This window comes from Schistocerca serialis, chromosome 8 (assembly GCF_023864345.2).
Source record: "Schistocerca serialis cubense isolate TAMUIC-IGC-003099 chromosome 8, iqSchSeri2.2, whole genome shotgun sequence".
Taxonomy (NCBI): domain Eukaryota; kingdom Metazoa; phylum Arthropoda; class Insecta; order Orthoptera; family Acrididae; genus Schistocerca; species Schistocerca serialis.
The window spans coordinates 578,663,529-578,682,536 of record NC_064645.1 but is presented as its reverse complement, the minus strand read 5'-3'; the positions used below and the strand labels follow the sequence as shown (position 1 = coordinate 578,682,536).

At 40.2% G+C, this 19,008-nt stretch overlaps 1 protein-coding gene across 1 annotated transcript in view; it reads right to left on the bottom strand.

The window, feature by feature from the left end:
• Nucleotides 1-19,008, bottom strand: part of LOC126416291 (uncharacterized) — a 172,362-nt gene that overhangs the window by 23,500 nt on the left and 129,854 nt on the right. The window contains exons 6-7 of the mRNA XM_050083944.1: nt 1,893-2,072; nt 1,539-1,682 (exon numbers count right to left, since the gene is read on the bottom strand). Of these exons, the coding sequence (XP_049939901.1) occupies nt 1,539-1,682; nt 1,893-2,072 (324 nt within the window). The remainder of the gene's footprint in view (nt 1-1,538; nt 1,683-1,892; nt 2,073-19,008) is intronic.

Genomic DNA, 19,008 nt, shown 5'->3' with positions numbered 1-19,008 from the left:
AACAGAAAAAATAGGAAATGATGAAAATCCTGCTTGACAGTTCCTCATGCACATTCCTTTATGTAATTCTAAAACCAATCATTAGATTGAAACACTGACCAGGAAAAATCATGTGTTCCTAGATACACTATTCTCAAGGTACAACACTCTCCCCTACTCAACATGGCTGAATTTATACCAAATAGGTGACAGTTAGTTACATGAAGTTAATGACTACTACAGTTTGTCCTAATTTGTCACAAAGTCTACTTTCATCTTCAGTGGCTCCATTAACTTTGTTATTATTATACACTGTCAGCTGTCTGGAATAGTACATAACACTTCTTTCTGGTTTCATCACTGTTTATTCTGATTTTGTAGTGAATATAAGAGAACATCATGTCTGGTATTCATTCCCACAAAACTCTTTTCCTTTTGAAAGTAATAGACTTCTTCATGCCTTGAATGATACAATGGCTACACCATTAATTTTAAAGAATTTCCTTATATAACTACAGTTCTTTAAGTATTGCACATCAGGAATACATAAATGTTTATACTATGGATATAACAGAGGGAAACATTCCATGTGGGAAAAATATATCTAAAACCAAAGATGATGTGACTTACCAACTGAAAGCCTGGCAGGTCGATAGACACACAAACAAACACAAACATACACACAAAATTCAAGCTTTCGCAACCAACGGTTGCTTCATCAGGAAAGAGGGAAAGAGAGGGAAAGATGAAAGGATGTGGGTTTTAAGGGAGAGGGTAAGGAGTCATCTACATTTACAAATGTCTGCTTTTGTCTGTGTATGTGCGGATGGATATGGGTGTGTGTGCGAGTGTATACCTGTCCTTTTTTCCCCCTAAGGTAAGTCTTTCCACTCCCAGGATTGGAATGACTCCTTATCCTCTCCCTTAAAACCCACATCCTTTTGTCTTTCCCTCTCCTCCACTCTTTCCTGATGAAGCAACCGTTGGTTGCGAAAGCTTGAATTTTTTGTGTATGTTTGTGTTTGTTTGTGTGTCTATCGACCTGCCACCGCTTTCATTTGGTAAGTCACATCATCTTTGTTTTTAGATAAATGTTTATACTGTTTTGCTTGTCAATTATTCTATCACATCTATACTTTAATGGATGAAAAACTCTGTTGTGCTCACAGCCATCACAATAAACATTTTCACAGTAAGCTATAATTGTCATTAATTTGTGGTTTAAGATTTTACCAATCTATTTTAGATGTGAACAGAGAGTAAAACTATCATCCCTGTTTATGTTTATTGTACAATTTGACTATCTTCTTGTTTGACTGCTAAATTTTCTTTTATGTATTGAAATATTTAGTTTTGGTGTATGTTGAATTACTTAATTTGTAAGCGAAGTCTTATTGGTATTGACTTTGAAAGTTATTATTATAATAGCTTCATGTAATAAGTGTAGTAACAAATAAATAAATAAATGGTTTTCATGGCAAGTGTTATATGTTCAAGTGCCATGTTATGAGGAATTAGTAACAATAATTTCAATGTCACAAGTAACTGTCAAAACTGACCTGAATTTCAAGACGTGCTTTCCCTGTGTCTCCACTAAATGTCACAGTCTCCTGATTGAGCATGTCAACATTTAGATTCACATTTAAGGACTGTTTAATGGAGCCTTCCCACAAGCATCTCACTCTTCGTGCTGTGTCCCATACCTGTTAGGTGCAGATTTTTAAAACTTTTGATTATGGAAACAGTTACCAACACTATAGCAAAAACTCAATTTTCCAAATAAAAATAAGTTTTCTGGAGTATTACTTTCTCTGTGGTGATAACTGCTGCAGTAGCATAGTTAAAGTTAATACAAATGCATGCATTTGAATATTCACAAGAAGAATAAATTTTATATTGTAAATTGCACTCACTTCTTGGATACCTGGTTCATTCTGAAGAACCAGCACATTCTCTAAGTATGCCTGGCCCCCTTCCTTAAATTTATCTATAAATTGTGTGCCACATTCATCATTTAGTTTAACAGTGAAAGAATATTTTGTCTGACCACTGTTTGGTGCCACATAACGGCAGGCAGGATTACGGTAATAGTTCTGAAACAAAGAGAGACACTATTGAACAGTTTCCTTCTGAGAGCATCATTAAACCATAACTTATCATTTCCGGAAAAACTCTTCATCCAGGAAAAACTCTTAATATTATGCACACATAATTTTCTTTGCTCCCTTAGTCTTCTTTGTTGTTACACATTGCATAGTTTCAAAAAAAAAGTTTCATTCAAGGAAATAAAAAAATGTTCAGGAAAATACGGGAATAGAGAAATAGCATTCACTTAGGAATGAGATAAATAGGAAGTGCAAGGAAGCTTTGGTGAATTGGCTACATGAAAAATGTGAAGAAATCGAAAAGGAAATGTTCGTTGGAAGAATAATTTGACATATAGGAAACTCATACAATTCCTAGTAAAATTAAAAGGAAGATCAATAACATTAAAAGTGCAATGGGAATTCCATTGATAAATACAGCTAGAAGAAGAAACAGGAGTTGATAGGAACCTAACACTACAGTCAGAATTTAAAAATAACTTTGGAAGACTTGAGATCAAATAAGGCAGAAGGGAGAGACAATATTCCATCTTAATTTCTAAAATCACTTGGTCAAGTGGCAACAAAACAACTGTCCACATTAATGTGTATAATGTATGAGAGTGGCAATATACCATCAGACTTTCAGAAAAAGAAACATCATCCATACAATTCTGAAGAGAGGAAGAGCCAACAAGTGTGAGAGTTATCACAGAATCATATTAATCGCTCATGCATCCAAGTTGCTGCATTGCTTGCAGCTTGCAATAAGTTTCAAATTTAAGTCAGTCAGAGACCTCGTCCAAATGGCTAATGTAATTAAGGCAATTGCTCATGAGGAGCAGTAAATCCAGGTCAGTGTCCCAATCTGGGACAAGTTTTAAACTTTTGCAATTGCATTACCACATGCCCTGTGTGGCTGGATCCTGAATTCTGAATTCTCATCGATACCTTCTCTTTCTTCTCCCATTCTTTATTTGATATATATGTGTGTACCAGTCACATCAACATAAATGGTGTGTGTTCTGTCAGACATCTCTGCTTCTCAGGAACAGTTGCCTTAACTGCTTTAGTCATCCAGACACAGTCTCTGCCTGAACAGACATTACTCAGGTATATACTTGTCACTTGGCACATCCCTTTGTATTTTGCTCTCCATCTTCATCTTGTGTGTCTTCTACCCAGTCATTCACTTCACATTCTCAATGCACTATAGGCACCATTGAAATTTCTTCGGCGTTTCATCGAAAAGTCAGAACACCAAGAACAAGGAAAGGGCAATTTGGAGAATTATTAGGTATGAAACCAATAAGCTTAGCAAGCCAACTGATATTGATCTCCCAGATGGCAGTAGCAGCAAGGCAGATTATACTAAATTAGAATCATTGGCTGCTAAATTCAATGAATTCTTAAAAGAAGCTGAAAACATGGGGACAAAAAATTATGTGCTGAAAGCTTACTTAGGCAGGTATGCACATTTCACCAACAGACATCAGTTTTGCTAACTTATTTCTTAGAGATATCACACAAAAATTATTAGCACACTAAAAAGTAGTACCTCTTCTTGCTATGATCCTATCACAGCCACAGTATTAAAATCTTTGCTGATTTCATAACATGTCTCTTGAGTTACTTTTGTAATCAGTCACTCAGTCAAGGAGTATTTCCTGAAAGACTGAATGAGGGAAGAGTAGTATCAGTGCAAAAAACTGGAGATAAATGACTGACCTGCAATTACAGCTTGAACTCACTTCTTCCAGTGTTCTCAAACTGTCTTGAGAAAGTACCTTGCAACAGAATACCAAACTATTTTTCTGAGAATGACCTGTTAACAACCGTTCATTTTGGCTTCTGTAAGGGCTTCTCTACTAAAAATCTGAAAATTCAATGTATTATTTCACAAACTCAATTCTAGAATAACTAAACAACTAAACAAACTGTTAGCATTTTCTGTTATCTGTGGATAGTAAAATTCTGAGAGAAACTAAAATGGTATAGCATTTTAATGCTATACCATTTTAGTTCCCCTTGCATGGATGGAGTCATATCCTTACAAAAGAAAGCACAGAATCACATTAGTAAATGATACAACAGGAATAAGAGTAAATTCAAAGTGGGGAAACCGTAAGTGTGGTGTATTGCAAGGTTTGGCAGTTGGGTCTCTCAGACTTTTGGTCTACATAAACAGATTACTGGGGTCTTTGGAGAACTCTCCAAGAACTGTAATGTTTACTGATGACACAACTATATTGACAAAAGTCCAAACAAGCTGACATGGCATGGGCACATGAATAAGATAACTAAAAAGCTCAGTTCTGTTTGTTCGGCATTCAAACTGTATGATTCAATGATGATGGCATCCTCCTGGGTAAAATATTCTGGAGGTAAAATAGTCCCCCATTCAGATCTCCAGGCAGGGACTACTCAAGAGGACGTTGTTATCAGGAGATATAAAACTGGCGTTCTACAGATTGGAGCGTGGACTGTCAGATCCCTTAATCGGGCAGGTAGGTTAGAAACCTTAAAAAGGGAAATGGATAGGTTAAAGTTAGATATAGTGGGAACTAGTGAAGTTTGGTGGCAGGAGGAACAAGACGTTTGGTCAGGCGAGATCAGGGTTATAAATACAAAATCGAATAGGGGTAATGCAGGAGTATGTTTAATAATGAATAAAAAATTGGAGTGCGGGTAAGCAACTACAAGCAGCATATTGAACGCATTATTGTGGCCAAGATAGACACGAAGCCCATGCCTACAACAGTAGTACAAGTTTATATGCCAACTAGCTCTGCAGATGGTGAAGAAATTGATGAAATGTATGTTGCGATAAAAGAAATTATTCAGGTAGTGAAGAGAGACGAAAATTTAATAGTCATGGCTGACTGGAATTCAACAGTAGGAAAAGGAAGAGAAGGAAATGTAGTAGGAGAATATGGATTAGGGCTAAGAAATGAAAGAGGAAGCGGCCTGTTAGAATTTTGCACAGAGCATAACTTAATCATAGCTAACACTTGGTTCAAGAATCATGAAAGAAGGTTGTATACATGGAAGAACCCTGGAGTTACTAGAAGGTTTTGGATAGATTATATAATGGTAAGACAGAGATTTAGGAACCAGGTTTTAAATTGTAAGACATTTCCAGGGGCAGATGCGGACTCTGACCAAAATCTGTTGGTTATGAACTGTGGATTAAAACTGAAGAAACTGCAAAAAGGTGGGAATTTAAGGAGATGGGACCTGGATAAACTTAAAGAACCAGAGGTTGTACAGAGTTTCAGGGAGAGCATAAGGGAACAATCGACAGGAATGGGGGAAAGACATACAGTAGAAGAAGAATGGGTAGCTTTGAGGGATGAAATAGTGAAGGCAGCAGAGGATCAAGTAGGTAAAAAGACAAGGGCTAGTAGAAATCCTTGGCTAACAGAAGAGATACTGAATTTAATTGATGAAAGGAGAAAATACAAAAATGCAAAAAATGAAGCAGGCAAAAAGGAATACAAACATTTCAAAAATGAGATCAACAGGGAGTGCAAAATGGCTAAGCAGAGATGGCTAGAGGACAAATGTAAGGATGTAGAGGCTTATCTCATGAGGGGTAAGACAGATACTGCCTACAGGGAAATTAAAGAGACCTTTGGAGAAAACAGAACCACTTGCATGAATATCAAGAGCTCAGATGGAAACCCAGTTCTCAGCAAAGAAGGGAAAGCAGAAAGGTGGAAGGAGTATATAGAGGGTCTATACGGGGACGATGTTCTTGAGGACAATATTATGGAAATGGAAGAGGATGTAGATGAAGATGAAATGGGAGATATGATACTGCGTGAAGAGTTTGACAGAGCACTGAAAGACCCAAGTCGAAACAAGGTCCCGGGAGTAGACAACATGCCATTAGAACTACTCACAGCCTTGGGAGAGCCAGTCCTGACAAAACTCTACCATCTGGTGAGCAAGATGTATGAGACAGGCGAAATTCCCTCAGACTTCTAGAAGAATATAATAATTCCAATCCCAAAGAAAGTAGGTGTTGACAGAGGTCAAAATTACCGAACTATCAGTTTAATAAGTCACAGCTGCAAAATACTAACGCGAATTCTTTACAGACGAATGGAAAAACTGGTAGAAGCTGACCTTGGGGAATATCAGTTTGGATTCCGTACAAATATTGGAACACGTGAGGCAATACTGACCCTACGACTTATCTTAGAAGCTAGAGTAAGCAAAGGCAAACCTACGCTTGTAGCATTTGTAGACTTAATGAAAGCTATTGACAATGTTGACTGGAATACTCTCTTTCAAATTCTGAAGGTGGCAGGGGTAAAATACAGGGAGCAAAAGGCTATTTACAATTTGTACAGAAACCAGATGGCAGTTATAAGAGTCGAGGGACTTGTAAGGGAAGCAGCAGTTGGGAAGGGAGTGAGACAGGGTTGTAGCCTCTCCCCAATGCTATTCAATCTGTATATTGAGCAAGCAATAAAGGAAACAAAAGAAAAGTTTGGAGTATGTATTAAAATCCATGGAGAAGAAATAAAAACTTTGAGGTTCGCCAATGACATTTTAATTTTGTCAGAGACAGAAAATGACTTGGAAGAGCAGTTGAATGGAATGGACAGTGTCTTGAAAGGAGGATATAAGATGAACATCAACAAAAGCAAAATGAGGATAATGGAATGTAGTCAAATTAAGTCGGGTGATGCTGAGGGAATTAGATTAGGAAATGAGACAATTAAAGCAGTAAAGGAGTTTTGCTATTTGTGGAACAAAATAACTGATGATGGTCGAAGTAGAGAGGATATAAAATGTAGACTGGCAATGGCAAGGAAAGCGTTTCTGAAGAAGAGAAATTTGTTAACATCGAGTATTGATTTAAGTGTCAGGAAGTCGTTTCTGAAAGTATTTGTATGGAGTGTAGCCATGTATGGTAGTGAAATATGGACGATAAATAGTTTAGACAAGAAGAGAATAGAAGCTTTCAGTTGAATTCCTTATTACTGGAAATAATGAAGGAGCAATATGGAATCACTAACCTCCGAAGAATGACTATTTATCATAAGAAAGTTTTATGAGAATAACTGCAGTAATGTCACTGTTCAATGGGCATGTCTGTTAAAGTTTGGAAAGAAAAGGACACCATGTGAAGTGCTTACCACACGGTAAGTTAAACCACTCAAAAGTCACTGTGCTTTTGAAGCCATCAGATGGTCAATGTTCTGCTCCTCAACTCACACTGATTTTCATTGTTGACCTGTTGATAGCCAGACTTGAATCTACTGGGAATACCTGGGATGCAAGGAGCAACGCATCGGGACAAAAATCCAGTCACTACCAATGATAACAGGGAGCAAGTCTGCATGTTTTTTGAGGATCAGCTGACCACATAGCCTCAACAGGCATTCCAACAATTAAGCACATCCAAAATAACATTACAAAGGCTCACAAAAGTAGTGGGGCATGTCCCAACAAAATCCAAATTTGCCAGCCACTCAAGGAGAGGAACACCATGTGATGGAGAAATTGCACAATCCACATGATTGAGGAACTTGAAAATGGTGCCATCAGTATACACAAGATATGGTTCAGTGATGAGCCCTATTTTCAGATGAATGGTTACATTAACAAATGAAATTGGTGCCACTAGGGTACAGAAATTCCTCATTTCAGTGTCGTCTTGCCACTGCATCCATGATGTGGTGTGTCATATATGAAATCAGATCATTGGTCCAATATTCATTGATGGTATTGTCACAGGAGTGAAGTATCAGGACTTGCTGGAGCAGCACTTTGGCCCAGAAGTGGGCTGTCTCAACATGACTTGCCAGTACTGGTGCATGCAGGATAGAGCTCAACCCCATAGAATTGCTGACATCTTCACATGCTTTGAAGTAATGTTTGGTGAACATATGATTGCACTGGATTCATAGAAATTCATGAGGCACAGGAAAGAATGGCCCCCATATAGTCCAGACCTCAATCCTTGTGTCTTCCTCATACAGGAATCCCCCAGGTCACTGGAGGACCCAAAATCTGTAATCAGAAGCGAGATTGATGCACTTGAATCCATTACACTCCAGTGTGTTATGGCAGAGTTTTGAAACTGACTGTATACCACTCTAGCTGGAAGTGACAGACATTTTGAGCATCTTGTGCATCAAATGTTATTCATAGCTGTATTCACTAAAATAGGGTTCATGTTCTTGCATGCTGTCTTTTTTCCACAATTAACACTTACTTTCTATCATGTTTTTTTCTGCCAATCTGTACTTCATGAGGATTAAGATGTAGTAAAATGGAATGGTCCCACTTGCTGTGAGTCTATCCCCTAAATATTTTTTTTTATTTTCCTTTCTGTTTTTTATTATACATAAAATTCACCTATGGTATCATAAGTACTTAAAATTGCTAAATTCTTATTGACACAATAATACACTCAACCTTATTATTTGTGGCATAATTTACAGTCTGATGATATCAACAGTGTAAGTAATCCATGCAGAAACAATTTATTTAAAGAATAGAAATGAATATGGCACTTGAGTGGGTGTCACAAAGAATAAACTGAAAGGCGTTGTTTCACCCCTATTCTTGATGGTCTATGTGTATTTATGGGCTGTGATTTTAATTTTAGTGTTATTAATTATGCTATTTTCAATCATGGTACTGGTTGGTTTACTGTTATTCTTGTAATAGCTGATAGTAGTGCTCCTGCTGCTGTTGCTTTGGTGAGTTATATTCTCTTAACATGAACCACATACATGTCAAAATTCCACCCCACTGAAAACTGTTTTTCGATTGACATAGCTTTTTAGATAACCCTCATTTTGAAACTTCCTGGCAGATTAAAACTGTGTGCCCGACCGAGACTCAAACTCGGGACCTTTGCCTTTCGCGGGCAAGTGGCAGGAGAGCTTCTGTAAAGTTTGGAAGGTAGGAGACGAGGTACTGGCAGAAGTAAAGCTGTGAGTACCGGGCATGAGTCATGCTTCGGTAGCTCAGTTGGTAGATCACTTGCCCGCGAAAGGCAAAGGTCCCGAGTTCGAGTCTCGGTTGGGCACACAGTTTTAATCTGCCAGGAAGTTTCATATCAGCGCACACTACGCTGCAGAGTGAAAATCTCATTCTGGAAACATCCCCCAGTCTGTGGCTAAGCCATGTCTCCGCAATATCCTTTCTTTCAGGAGTGCTAGTTCTGCAAAGTTCGCAGGAGAGCTTCTGTAAAGTTTGGAAGGTAGGAGACAAGGTACTGGCAGAAGTAAAGCTGTGAGTACCGGGCATGAGTCGTGCTTCGGTAGCTCAGTTGGTAGAGCACTTGCCCGCGAAAGGCAAAGGTCCCGAGTTCGAGTCTCGGTCGGGCACACAGTTTTAATCTGCCAGGAAGTTTCATATCAGCGCACACTCCGCTGCAGAGTGAAAATCTCATTCTGAAACCCTCATTTTCCTCGTTTTGATAAATATGTTACTTTTTCAAAAAACTCCATGTTTTAAAATTCATTATCATACAGCATTATGGCATTGAAGAATTTTTGAATCTTAAAAGGTAGTCTTGTCAAAACTCTACTGCCACAGCTTTTCAGCACCAAATTTCCTTTCCAAAAATGTATTTATTGGCAAAAATAACATTTTAGTATGTTAATTACTGAAATTTTGAAATATCACTATCCATAAAATTCTTGACAGGCTTTGTAAATCCTCATACATACTAAAGCTTCAGTGCCATGAAGTAGTATATATCATTTTGCTACATTTTTGTTATATAGCTTATACTTTATCAAGTTATCTTCACTACCCAATTGTATTTTACTTTTTCTTTTATGTTAATATTAAAAATGTGGCAGTCCTCTATTTTCTCATTTTATAATATCTGTTCTGGTATCTTTATATAGGTGACATGTACAAAATTGTAGTGAGTCAGTAACTAGCCATCAATGAGTGCACATGCTTTGTTGAGTGTCCATCAGTATTATCAAGTCAGTCAGCATCCACAAAAAGATGTATACATTGATAGTTGGTGGGAACTGCTGCTGTGTTTAGTTTTGTTTGAGCTCATAGTTACAAATTAATTTTTCAGTTTTATGTAACTGGGACTCCTCCATTTTCCTCAACGTGAAATTGTTAAATGTGAATTTTTCTCACACACAAGATAAAAGAAACAGTGCTGCACAGATTGTGCAGTAAGCAATTTTTAAGAATTATGTCAAATTTCATGATTTTAATTTTATAGTAATCAAGAAAAGGTACACTACTGGTATATGTCATAAAATCACTCATTGGCAAATTTCATTTATAGTTTGTATTTCAATTTTTAATGCCATCCATATCTGTAGTCTTCATTATCTACCTTGTCTTCATCGAGTATTCTTTTCCCCTGCCTCCTTTGCACAGCAAACTTTTGAAAATTTTCTTCACTTCATCAGCCCTTCTGAGTATCTTTACTGTGAATGCACCTGGGTGGAAGCCTAATCTCTGCAGATGCTTAATATTTCCTGCATATTGATTACATATCTGGAAGCTAGCTTTATAACATATAAAACAGCAAACAGCAAACCATGCTTATGGCTGTGCAGCTTTGCACTGACATCTGTGTAAAGTTTACTGAAGAATATCACCCACACCACTCACTGCATTGATTTCACATTTTGTACATTGTCCCTGACGGCTTTTCTATAATATGTTTGTAAAGTATGAACTTCAATGCCTATCAATCTGTTAGCTGTTCCCAGTGGCTTCCTTTATTTTAATTTATGGGCTTTAAATCCTTTCACAGCCTTTTAGATACATCTACAGGTCATTTCTATTGTGTATCCAAAAATCAAGCATAAAAAATGTTATGATATAAAAAGTGTGGATCACAACACAGATAAAGGAGGTGTAGCATGTGCAGACAGCCAAAGAAAATTTATTAAAGAATATTTCTAGGCAGATTTCTGTTACGAAACTTTGAGACATCATTCTTAAAGTATCACTCTAATAAATTAAGCAGTTTAAAAAATATCTAAGCTTTTTGCTATTTTCTGCCCTTAAAGGCTGGATCAACCTAAGTCTCTTTTGCAACCACGTGAAACCCTCAGTTGTTCCAGTGACACAGGCATCGAAACTGACGGTAGCAAATAAAAAATAGAAACCTTGAACTATGATTACAAATTTTTCTTTACAATGAAGTATTCAGGCATAATGCTCTAGATTAATTCACACAACACCTTGATGTAACAGTTTGTGGGGATATGAAATGAGATTGTGACTCCGACTCAGTTTTAGGTGACACACTTGGCAGACTCCAGTTCACTGGTAAGCTACTGGAAAAATGCACTCTCCAAGGAAGATTCCATACTAAATACTAGTGTGACCGTCCCTAGAATATTTCCCAGGTGTATGGGGCTTGCAACAGAGAGGATTAGCAGGGTGTGCTGAATATACACAAGGAAGAACAGCATGGGGTGGTAACATGAAAGGCATTCATCCACCCCTTAAAGCAACCATGCTAAATCCATTCTTAACAATGCTGATGATGTGCCGATGCGAGACGAAGGCACAAGAAGAAGAAGAAGAAGAAGAAATCTTAATAGCATGGATTCCGAAAACTCGCACTTTTCTCGTATGACAGACTGAAAGCTTTGGATCATAGCAGACAGGTAGATGCAGTATTTCTTGATTTCCGAAAAGCATTTGAAGTAGTTCTATGGGTATTATCAAAAGTACGATCGTATGGAGTACCAACCTAAATTTGTGATTGGATTGAGGAATTTTTGGTGCAGGGGATATAGCAGTTTACCTTGGATGAAGAAACATCAACAATAACTTCAGGTGTGCCCCAGGGAAGTTCGTTGAGTCCCTTGCTGCACATGTTTTATATTAATGACCTTTTAGACAACACTGATAGTAAGACATTTTGCAGATGATGCAGTTGTCTATAATCAAGTACTGTCTGAAAGAAGCTGGATAAATATTCAGCCCAATCTTGATAATGTATTTGAGTGGCGCAAAGATTGGGAACTTGCTTTAAATATTCAGAAATGTAAAATTTTACAGTTCATAAAACAAAGAAAGGTAGTAAACTGTGACTGTAGTATCAAGGAGGCAGTGCTGAAATCGATCAACTCACACGAATACCTAAGTGTAGCTTAGTTATTGGTAGAATACTGGGGAAATGCAATCAGTCTATGAAAGGGATTGCTTTCAAATCATACGGGCAACCCATCCTAGAATACTGCTCAAGTGGGGGGTACCCATACCAAATAAGACTAACAGGGACTGTTGAACGTAGACAGAAATGGGCAAGTTGTTTGATCCACGGGACAGTGTCGCAGAGATACTAAAGAAACAGAACTGGCAGGCTCTTGAGGAAAGATGCAAGCTATCCAGAGGAAGTCTACTAACCAAGTTTCAGGAGGTAGCTTTAGTTGATGCTCTAGAAATATAATGCAGCCCACTAGGTATCACTCTCGTAGTGATAGTGGAGATAAGATCATATTAATAACAGCACGATGGAGGTATTTAAACAATCTTTCTTGGCGCACTTAATGGAACGAAAGACCCTAATAACTGGTAAAGCGGGACATACTCTCTGCCACGCACTTGACAGTGGTTTGCAGATTATACAGGGTGTTACAAAAAGGTACGGCCAAACTTTGAGGAAACATTCCTCACACACAAATAAAGAAAAGATGTTATGTGGACATGTGTCCGGAAACGCTTAATTTCCATGTTAGAGCTCATTTTAGTTTCGTCAGTATGTACTGTACTTCCTCGATTCAACGCCAGTTGGCCCAATTGAAGGAAGGTAATGTTGACTTCGGTGCTTGTGTTGACATGCGACATTTCTGTGAACGTTTGGGCAGGCATTGTTGGTGATGTCTTGATTGGGCCCCATGTTCTTCCACCTACGCTCAGTGGAGCACGTTATCTTGGTTTCATACGGGGTACTGTACCTGTGCTGCTAGAACATGTGCCTTTACAAGTATGGCACAACATGTGGTTCTTCTCAACAACAGATTCGGTGACCGATGGATTGGTAGAGGCGGACCAATTCCATGGCCTCCACGCTCTCCTGACCTCAACCCTTTTGACTTTCATGTACGGGGTCATTTGAAAGCTCTTGTCTACGCAACCCCAGTACCAAATGTAGAGACTCTTCACGCTCGTATTGTGGACAGCTGTGATACAATACGCCATTCTCCAGGGCTGCATCAGCACATCAGGGATTCCATGCGACGAAGGGTGGATGCATGTATCCTCGCTAACGGAGGACATTTTGAACATTTCCTGTAACAAAGTGTTTGAAGTCACGCTGGTACGTTCTGTTGCCGTGTGTTTCCATTCCATGATTAATGTGATTTGAAGAGAAGTAATAAAATGAGCTCTAACATGGAAAGGAAGCGTTTCCGGACACATGTCCACATAACATATTTTCTTTCTTTGTGTGTGAGGAATGTTTCCCGAAAGTTTGGCCGTACCTTTTTGTAACACCCTGTAGAGGTAGATGTAGGTATGGTGCAATGGAAAGTGCTCTCTGCTATGCGCTTCACTGTGGTTTGCAGAGTATATACAGTGATCTACACATGTCTGAAATCATATTTTTCATTTATCTTTATTCGAAAATCACTGAATCCAGAGAAAGTCTGCTAACCAAGTTTCAGGAGCCAGCTTTAGTTGATGGCTCTAGAAATATACTGTAGCCCGCTAGGTATCACTACCGTATTGACAGTGGGGATAAGATTATATTAATAACAGTACGATGGAGGTATTTAAACAATGCACTTTCTAGATGTTTTCAACCATTTTTGTAATTTTGGGACGCATTGCACATTGTTCACGTTAGCTTACGGCCACACCAGCGTGTTTCTCACGAGCGTTTACGCCGGAATTCAAGTAACACGCGGGGCAGTCTCAGTGTTGGCACACGGGCGCTTTTCTCACGCAGCGAGAAGCCCAAGAAAATCCCATCAGTAGTGGGAAGGTGCGAGTTGTGACAACATATACTCTGGGCATTTACTGTTAGTATCAACCATGGGCGGAATTTCGTTAGAAAAGAATGCCGCACTTGCGTTGTGTACTGCTATAGTTGTCCACTGGTGTCGGTTATTCTATAAAAACAAGTGCAATTTTTAGTTAATAATCGACCTTTATGTAGAGAGGTTCACCGCTAACTCTATGTGAATATCAATAATTAATTAAAATTTACGCGTGTTTTTACACATTACAGCAAAGACAACACGACAATGCAGCACCTCAAGCACGGGAAACATTACGAGTTATTGGCATAGAACACAGAACACGCACTTGAAAATGGGGAGAAGTTCCCGAAATGCGTCGTGTAAAATACAATAAAAAGGAAAGCTGCAGGCTTTCACCTGCCATGTCTAATGTACCGTATCAAATCAAATTTTACAGCTGTCTACGGACTGGAAATTCGATGAGTTCTCTACACTTTGCGTTTCTTCTCAACCGATCTACAACTGCTGTTATTATTAATAACACATGCATGTTCAAATGGCAGGCGCTAAAAGAGGAATCTATCTGACCACCGACAACAGGAGCGTGGAAGAATATCAGCGACCAGTATGAGAAAAAGCAAACTTCCTTCACTGTGTAAATCCACAAGTGGAAAACACGGAAGAATAGCCAAACCAAGAAGATCAGGTAGCAAATAATATAATTACAAAATGAAATTTTCTGTTGTGCTAATAACCATAGCAAACAGCAATTATTGTTTCGGATGCGTACTCTTAGAGGCATTTGGTCATCAAGGAGACTTCACAATTTTGGAGACAGCATGATAAGTAAAATTTTGATGATCACTGATAAGCGTAATGGAAAGTATTCCTGCGAATGGAACGAAAGCAACTAATAGAAGCAAAAGTATAAAAGAACATTTTGCTAATAACTTCATTTCCTTCCAGGGATCTGTATTTTGTCAAGATCGTTATGTTAACTTCCTCCAATGAGAACTAGTTCTTTCAGTCTCAAAATCAGCTTCTTTATATTTTATGCATGAGTATATTTCAGTGTACACAGTTTATAAATGTTAATGAAATGTTTGCTGTCAGTGCTCAACAACGTCATCCATTCCAGCCCACTTTTCCCGCCAAACGGCCGCTGTAACTGCTCTCCATCATTCTCTATCTTTGTTTTTGTACTCTTCGCCCCGTGTGTTGTACACCCGTGGATGTTTCTGCATTTCCATAATCGTTACGTCGCTCTCCAGGTGCTCCATTCTGACACTTTGTAAGATACAACAAGACGGCTACAATGACAGTAATGCCTGTCTGAAAAATGAACAGTAAACTCCGAGTCCCCAGTCCCTCTACCTAGCTGTTTCATAAGTTAACACCTACACACAGACTGTTCCACAAAGTTGTATCGACTCCTCAACAGCGGGCCTGTCAAATCAGTGGCGACACATTGCGCGGACACGTCTGCACTCACTCCGTCTTCAGGCCACGAGTGGCCTACCGGGACCATCCGACCGCCGTGTCATCCTCAAATGGTTCAAATGGCTCTGAGCACTATGGGACTTAACTTCTGAGGTCATCAGTCCCCTAGAACTTGGAACTACTTAAACGTAACTAACCTAAGGACATCAAACACATCCATCCCCGAGGCAGGATTCGAACCAGCGACCGTAGCGGTTGCGCGGTTCCAGACTGAAGCGCCTAGAACCGCTCGGCCACTCCAGCCGGCTGTCATCCTCAGTGGAGGATGCGGATAGGAGGGGCATGGGGTGAGCACACCGCTCTGCCAGTCGTTATAATGGTATTCTTGACTGAAGCCGTTACTAATCGGTCGAGTAGCTCCTCAGTTGGCATCACAAGGCTGAGTGCACCCCGAAAAATGGCAACAGCGCATGGCGGCCTGGATGGTCACCCATCCAAGTGCCGACCACGCCCGACAGCGCTTAACTTCGGATCTGACGGGAACCGGTGTATCCACTGCGGCAAGGCCGTCGCCCGCAGACACGTCTGAAGAGTGTTAATTATTCCCTAAATGTTTTACACTATACGAAATACATTGATCAGCCAAAACATTACGACCACCAGCTTCACAGCAAGTTTGTCCGTTTTTGGAATGGAATACGTCGCTGATATTGCCTATCAGTGATCCGACAATTTGTAAGTAGGTTTGTGGAGGTATGTGAAATCAGATGTAAACACACAAGTCATCTAATTCGCGTAAATAACGGGCCGTTCGTCTGCGTACTCGGTGATGGCGCCCGATAGCAACCCAGATGTGTTCCATAGGATTTACATCTGGTGAATTTGGTAGCCGAGACATAAAGGTGAGTTCACTTAGTTCCTCAAATCTCTGCAGTACGGTTCTGGCTCCGAGATACCGACAAATATACTGCTGAAAGACTACATCGCTGTCGGGGAAGACATCAAACATGAAAGGATACAGGTGGTTCGCAGCTGTCAACTTGTCTTCAATTACTACCACAAGTGCCGGCCCGTGTGGCCGTGCGGTTCTAAGCGCGTCAGTTTGGAACCGCGTGACCGCTACGGTCGCAGGTTCGAATTCTGCCTCGGGTATGGATGTGTGTGATGTCCTTAGGTTAGTTAGGTTTAAGTAGTTCTAAGTTCTAGGGGACTGATGACCTCAGTAGTTAAGTCACATAGTGCTCAGAGCCATTTGAACCATTACTACCACAAGTCCCACGCAACCTCAGTAGAATGTCTCCAATAGTGTAAGCCTACGTCCGTTGCACGCTGCACGTTTCGGGCCACCATTCGCCTCGATGACGGCTTTTGTGGAGACGATCATCGACCTAGTGAAGCAAAAATGTGATTTTCCCGAAGAGCCGACGTGTTTCCATTGATCGAAAGTCGAATTTCGATAGTGTCGTTCCCGTAATTTACAATGTAATGCGTCAATTTGTAAACACGTAGTTGTGGTCTGCTACGGAGCTCCATGTTCAACAATGGACGATGAACGGTGTGCTCCGGAACACTTGTGCGTGTACCATCATCGTGCTCTTTCGGCAGAGATGCCACAGATCACCATCTATCCTACTTTGCAGAGCAGACGAACCTCTGAACCCCACATTCTGTGAAGAGTCGTGGACGTCCATTTGGCGCCTAGTGGTAGTTTCATTGTCCTTCCATCTTTTTCTGTAGATGCTCACGACAGTAGCACCTGAACATTCGAATAGCTTCGCCGCTTTCCAGATATTCATTTACAGACTCTGCGTAATAATAATCAGCCATTTGTAAATCACCTATATCAACAGGTTTTCCCCATTTGCAGCCCATATCTTGGCTACGATGATTCCCCGTCCGTCTATACTCCGTTTACGTACTTTTGTTACCGTGTCACGTGCCCGCAACACCACCAGGCGCCATCGAACGTTGCGGTGGAATGTGGTCATAATGTTTTGGCTTAACAGTGTGCAGCAACTAGTAACTAATGCAAATAGCCCAAGAAACGCACACAAACAGAATTTAGGTAGATCACCGGAAGCTGCACTGCGCAGCTGTGTATGTAACATATTGGCGCATGCCGTTCTTCCTGGAAGATCACTCCCCCAGGCGGATCATAAAAACGCAGTACCTTTCTCGAACTTGTGGCCAGCCCCAGAGTGAAAAACAAGCAGGTCGAACGCACCCCAGCCCGTTTGCACTGCGTCAACACCGAAGTCCGCGGGCGTGCAGCTTACGAAAAGGTGTTGTATGGCCAGCCCCATTCAATAGTGGCCTATACACTCAGATGACATAAGTCATGAGATAGCAATATGCGCATATGGCCGCACGACACGAATTAACGAACTTTGAACGCGGAATTGTGGTTGTAGCTAAATGCATGGGATATTCCATTTCGAAAATGGTTAGGGAATGTAATCTTCTGAGATCTACAGCGTCAAGAGTGTGCCGAGAACACCTCATTTCAACCATTATCTTTCACAACGGACAACGCCGTAGCCGAAGACCTTCAGTTTAACGACCGAGAGCAGCGGCAAATGCATAGAGTTGTCACTGCTAGCAGACAAGCAGCAGTGGGTGAAATAACGGCAAGAATCAATGTGGGAAATACGACGACTGTATATACAGGGTTATTACAAATGATTGAAGTGATTTCACAGCTCTACAATAACTTTATTATTTGAGATATTTTCACAATGCTTTGCACACATAGACAAAAACTCAAAAAGTTTTTTTAAGCATTCACAAATGTTCGATATGTGCCCCTTTAGTGATTCGGCAGACATCAAGCCGATAATCAAGTTCCTCCAACACTCGGCGCAGCATGTCCCCATCAATGAGTTCGAAAGCATCGTTGATGCGAGCTCCCAGTTCTGGCACGTTTCTTGGTAGAGGAGGTTTAAACACTGAATCTTTCACATAACCCCACAGAAAGAAATCGCATGGGGTTAAGTCGGGAGAGCGTGGAGGCCATGACATGAATTGCTGATCATGATCTCCACCACGACCGATCCATCGGTTTTCCAATCTCCTGTTTAAGAAATGCCGAACATCATGATGGAAGTGCGGTGGAGCACCATCCTGTTGAAAGATGAAGTCGGCGCTGTCGGTCTCCAGTTGTGGCATGAGCCAATTTTCCAGCATGTCCAGATACACGTGTCCTGTAACGTTTTTTTCGCAGAAGAAGAAGGGGCCGTAAACTTTAAACCGTGAGATTGCACAAAACACGTTAACTTTTGGTGAATTGCGAATTTGCTGCACGAATGCCTGAGGATTCTCTACCGCCCAGATTCGCACATTGTGTCTGTTGACTTTACCATTAAGAAAAAATGTTGCTTCATCACTGAAAACGAGTTTCGCACTGAACGCATCCTCTTCCATGAGCTGTTGCAACCCCACCGAAAATTCAAAGCGTTTGACTTTGTCATCGGGTGTAAGGGCTTGTAGCAATTGTAAACGGTAAGGCTTCTGCTTTAGCCTTTTCCGTAAGATTTTCCAAACCGTCGGCTGTGGTACATTTAGCTCCCTGCTTGCTT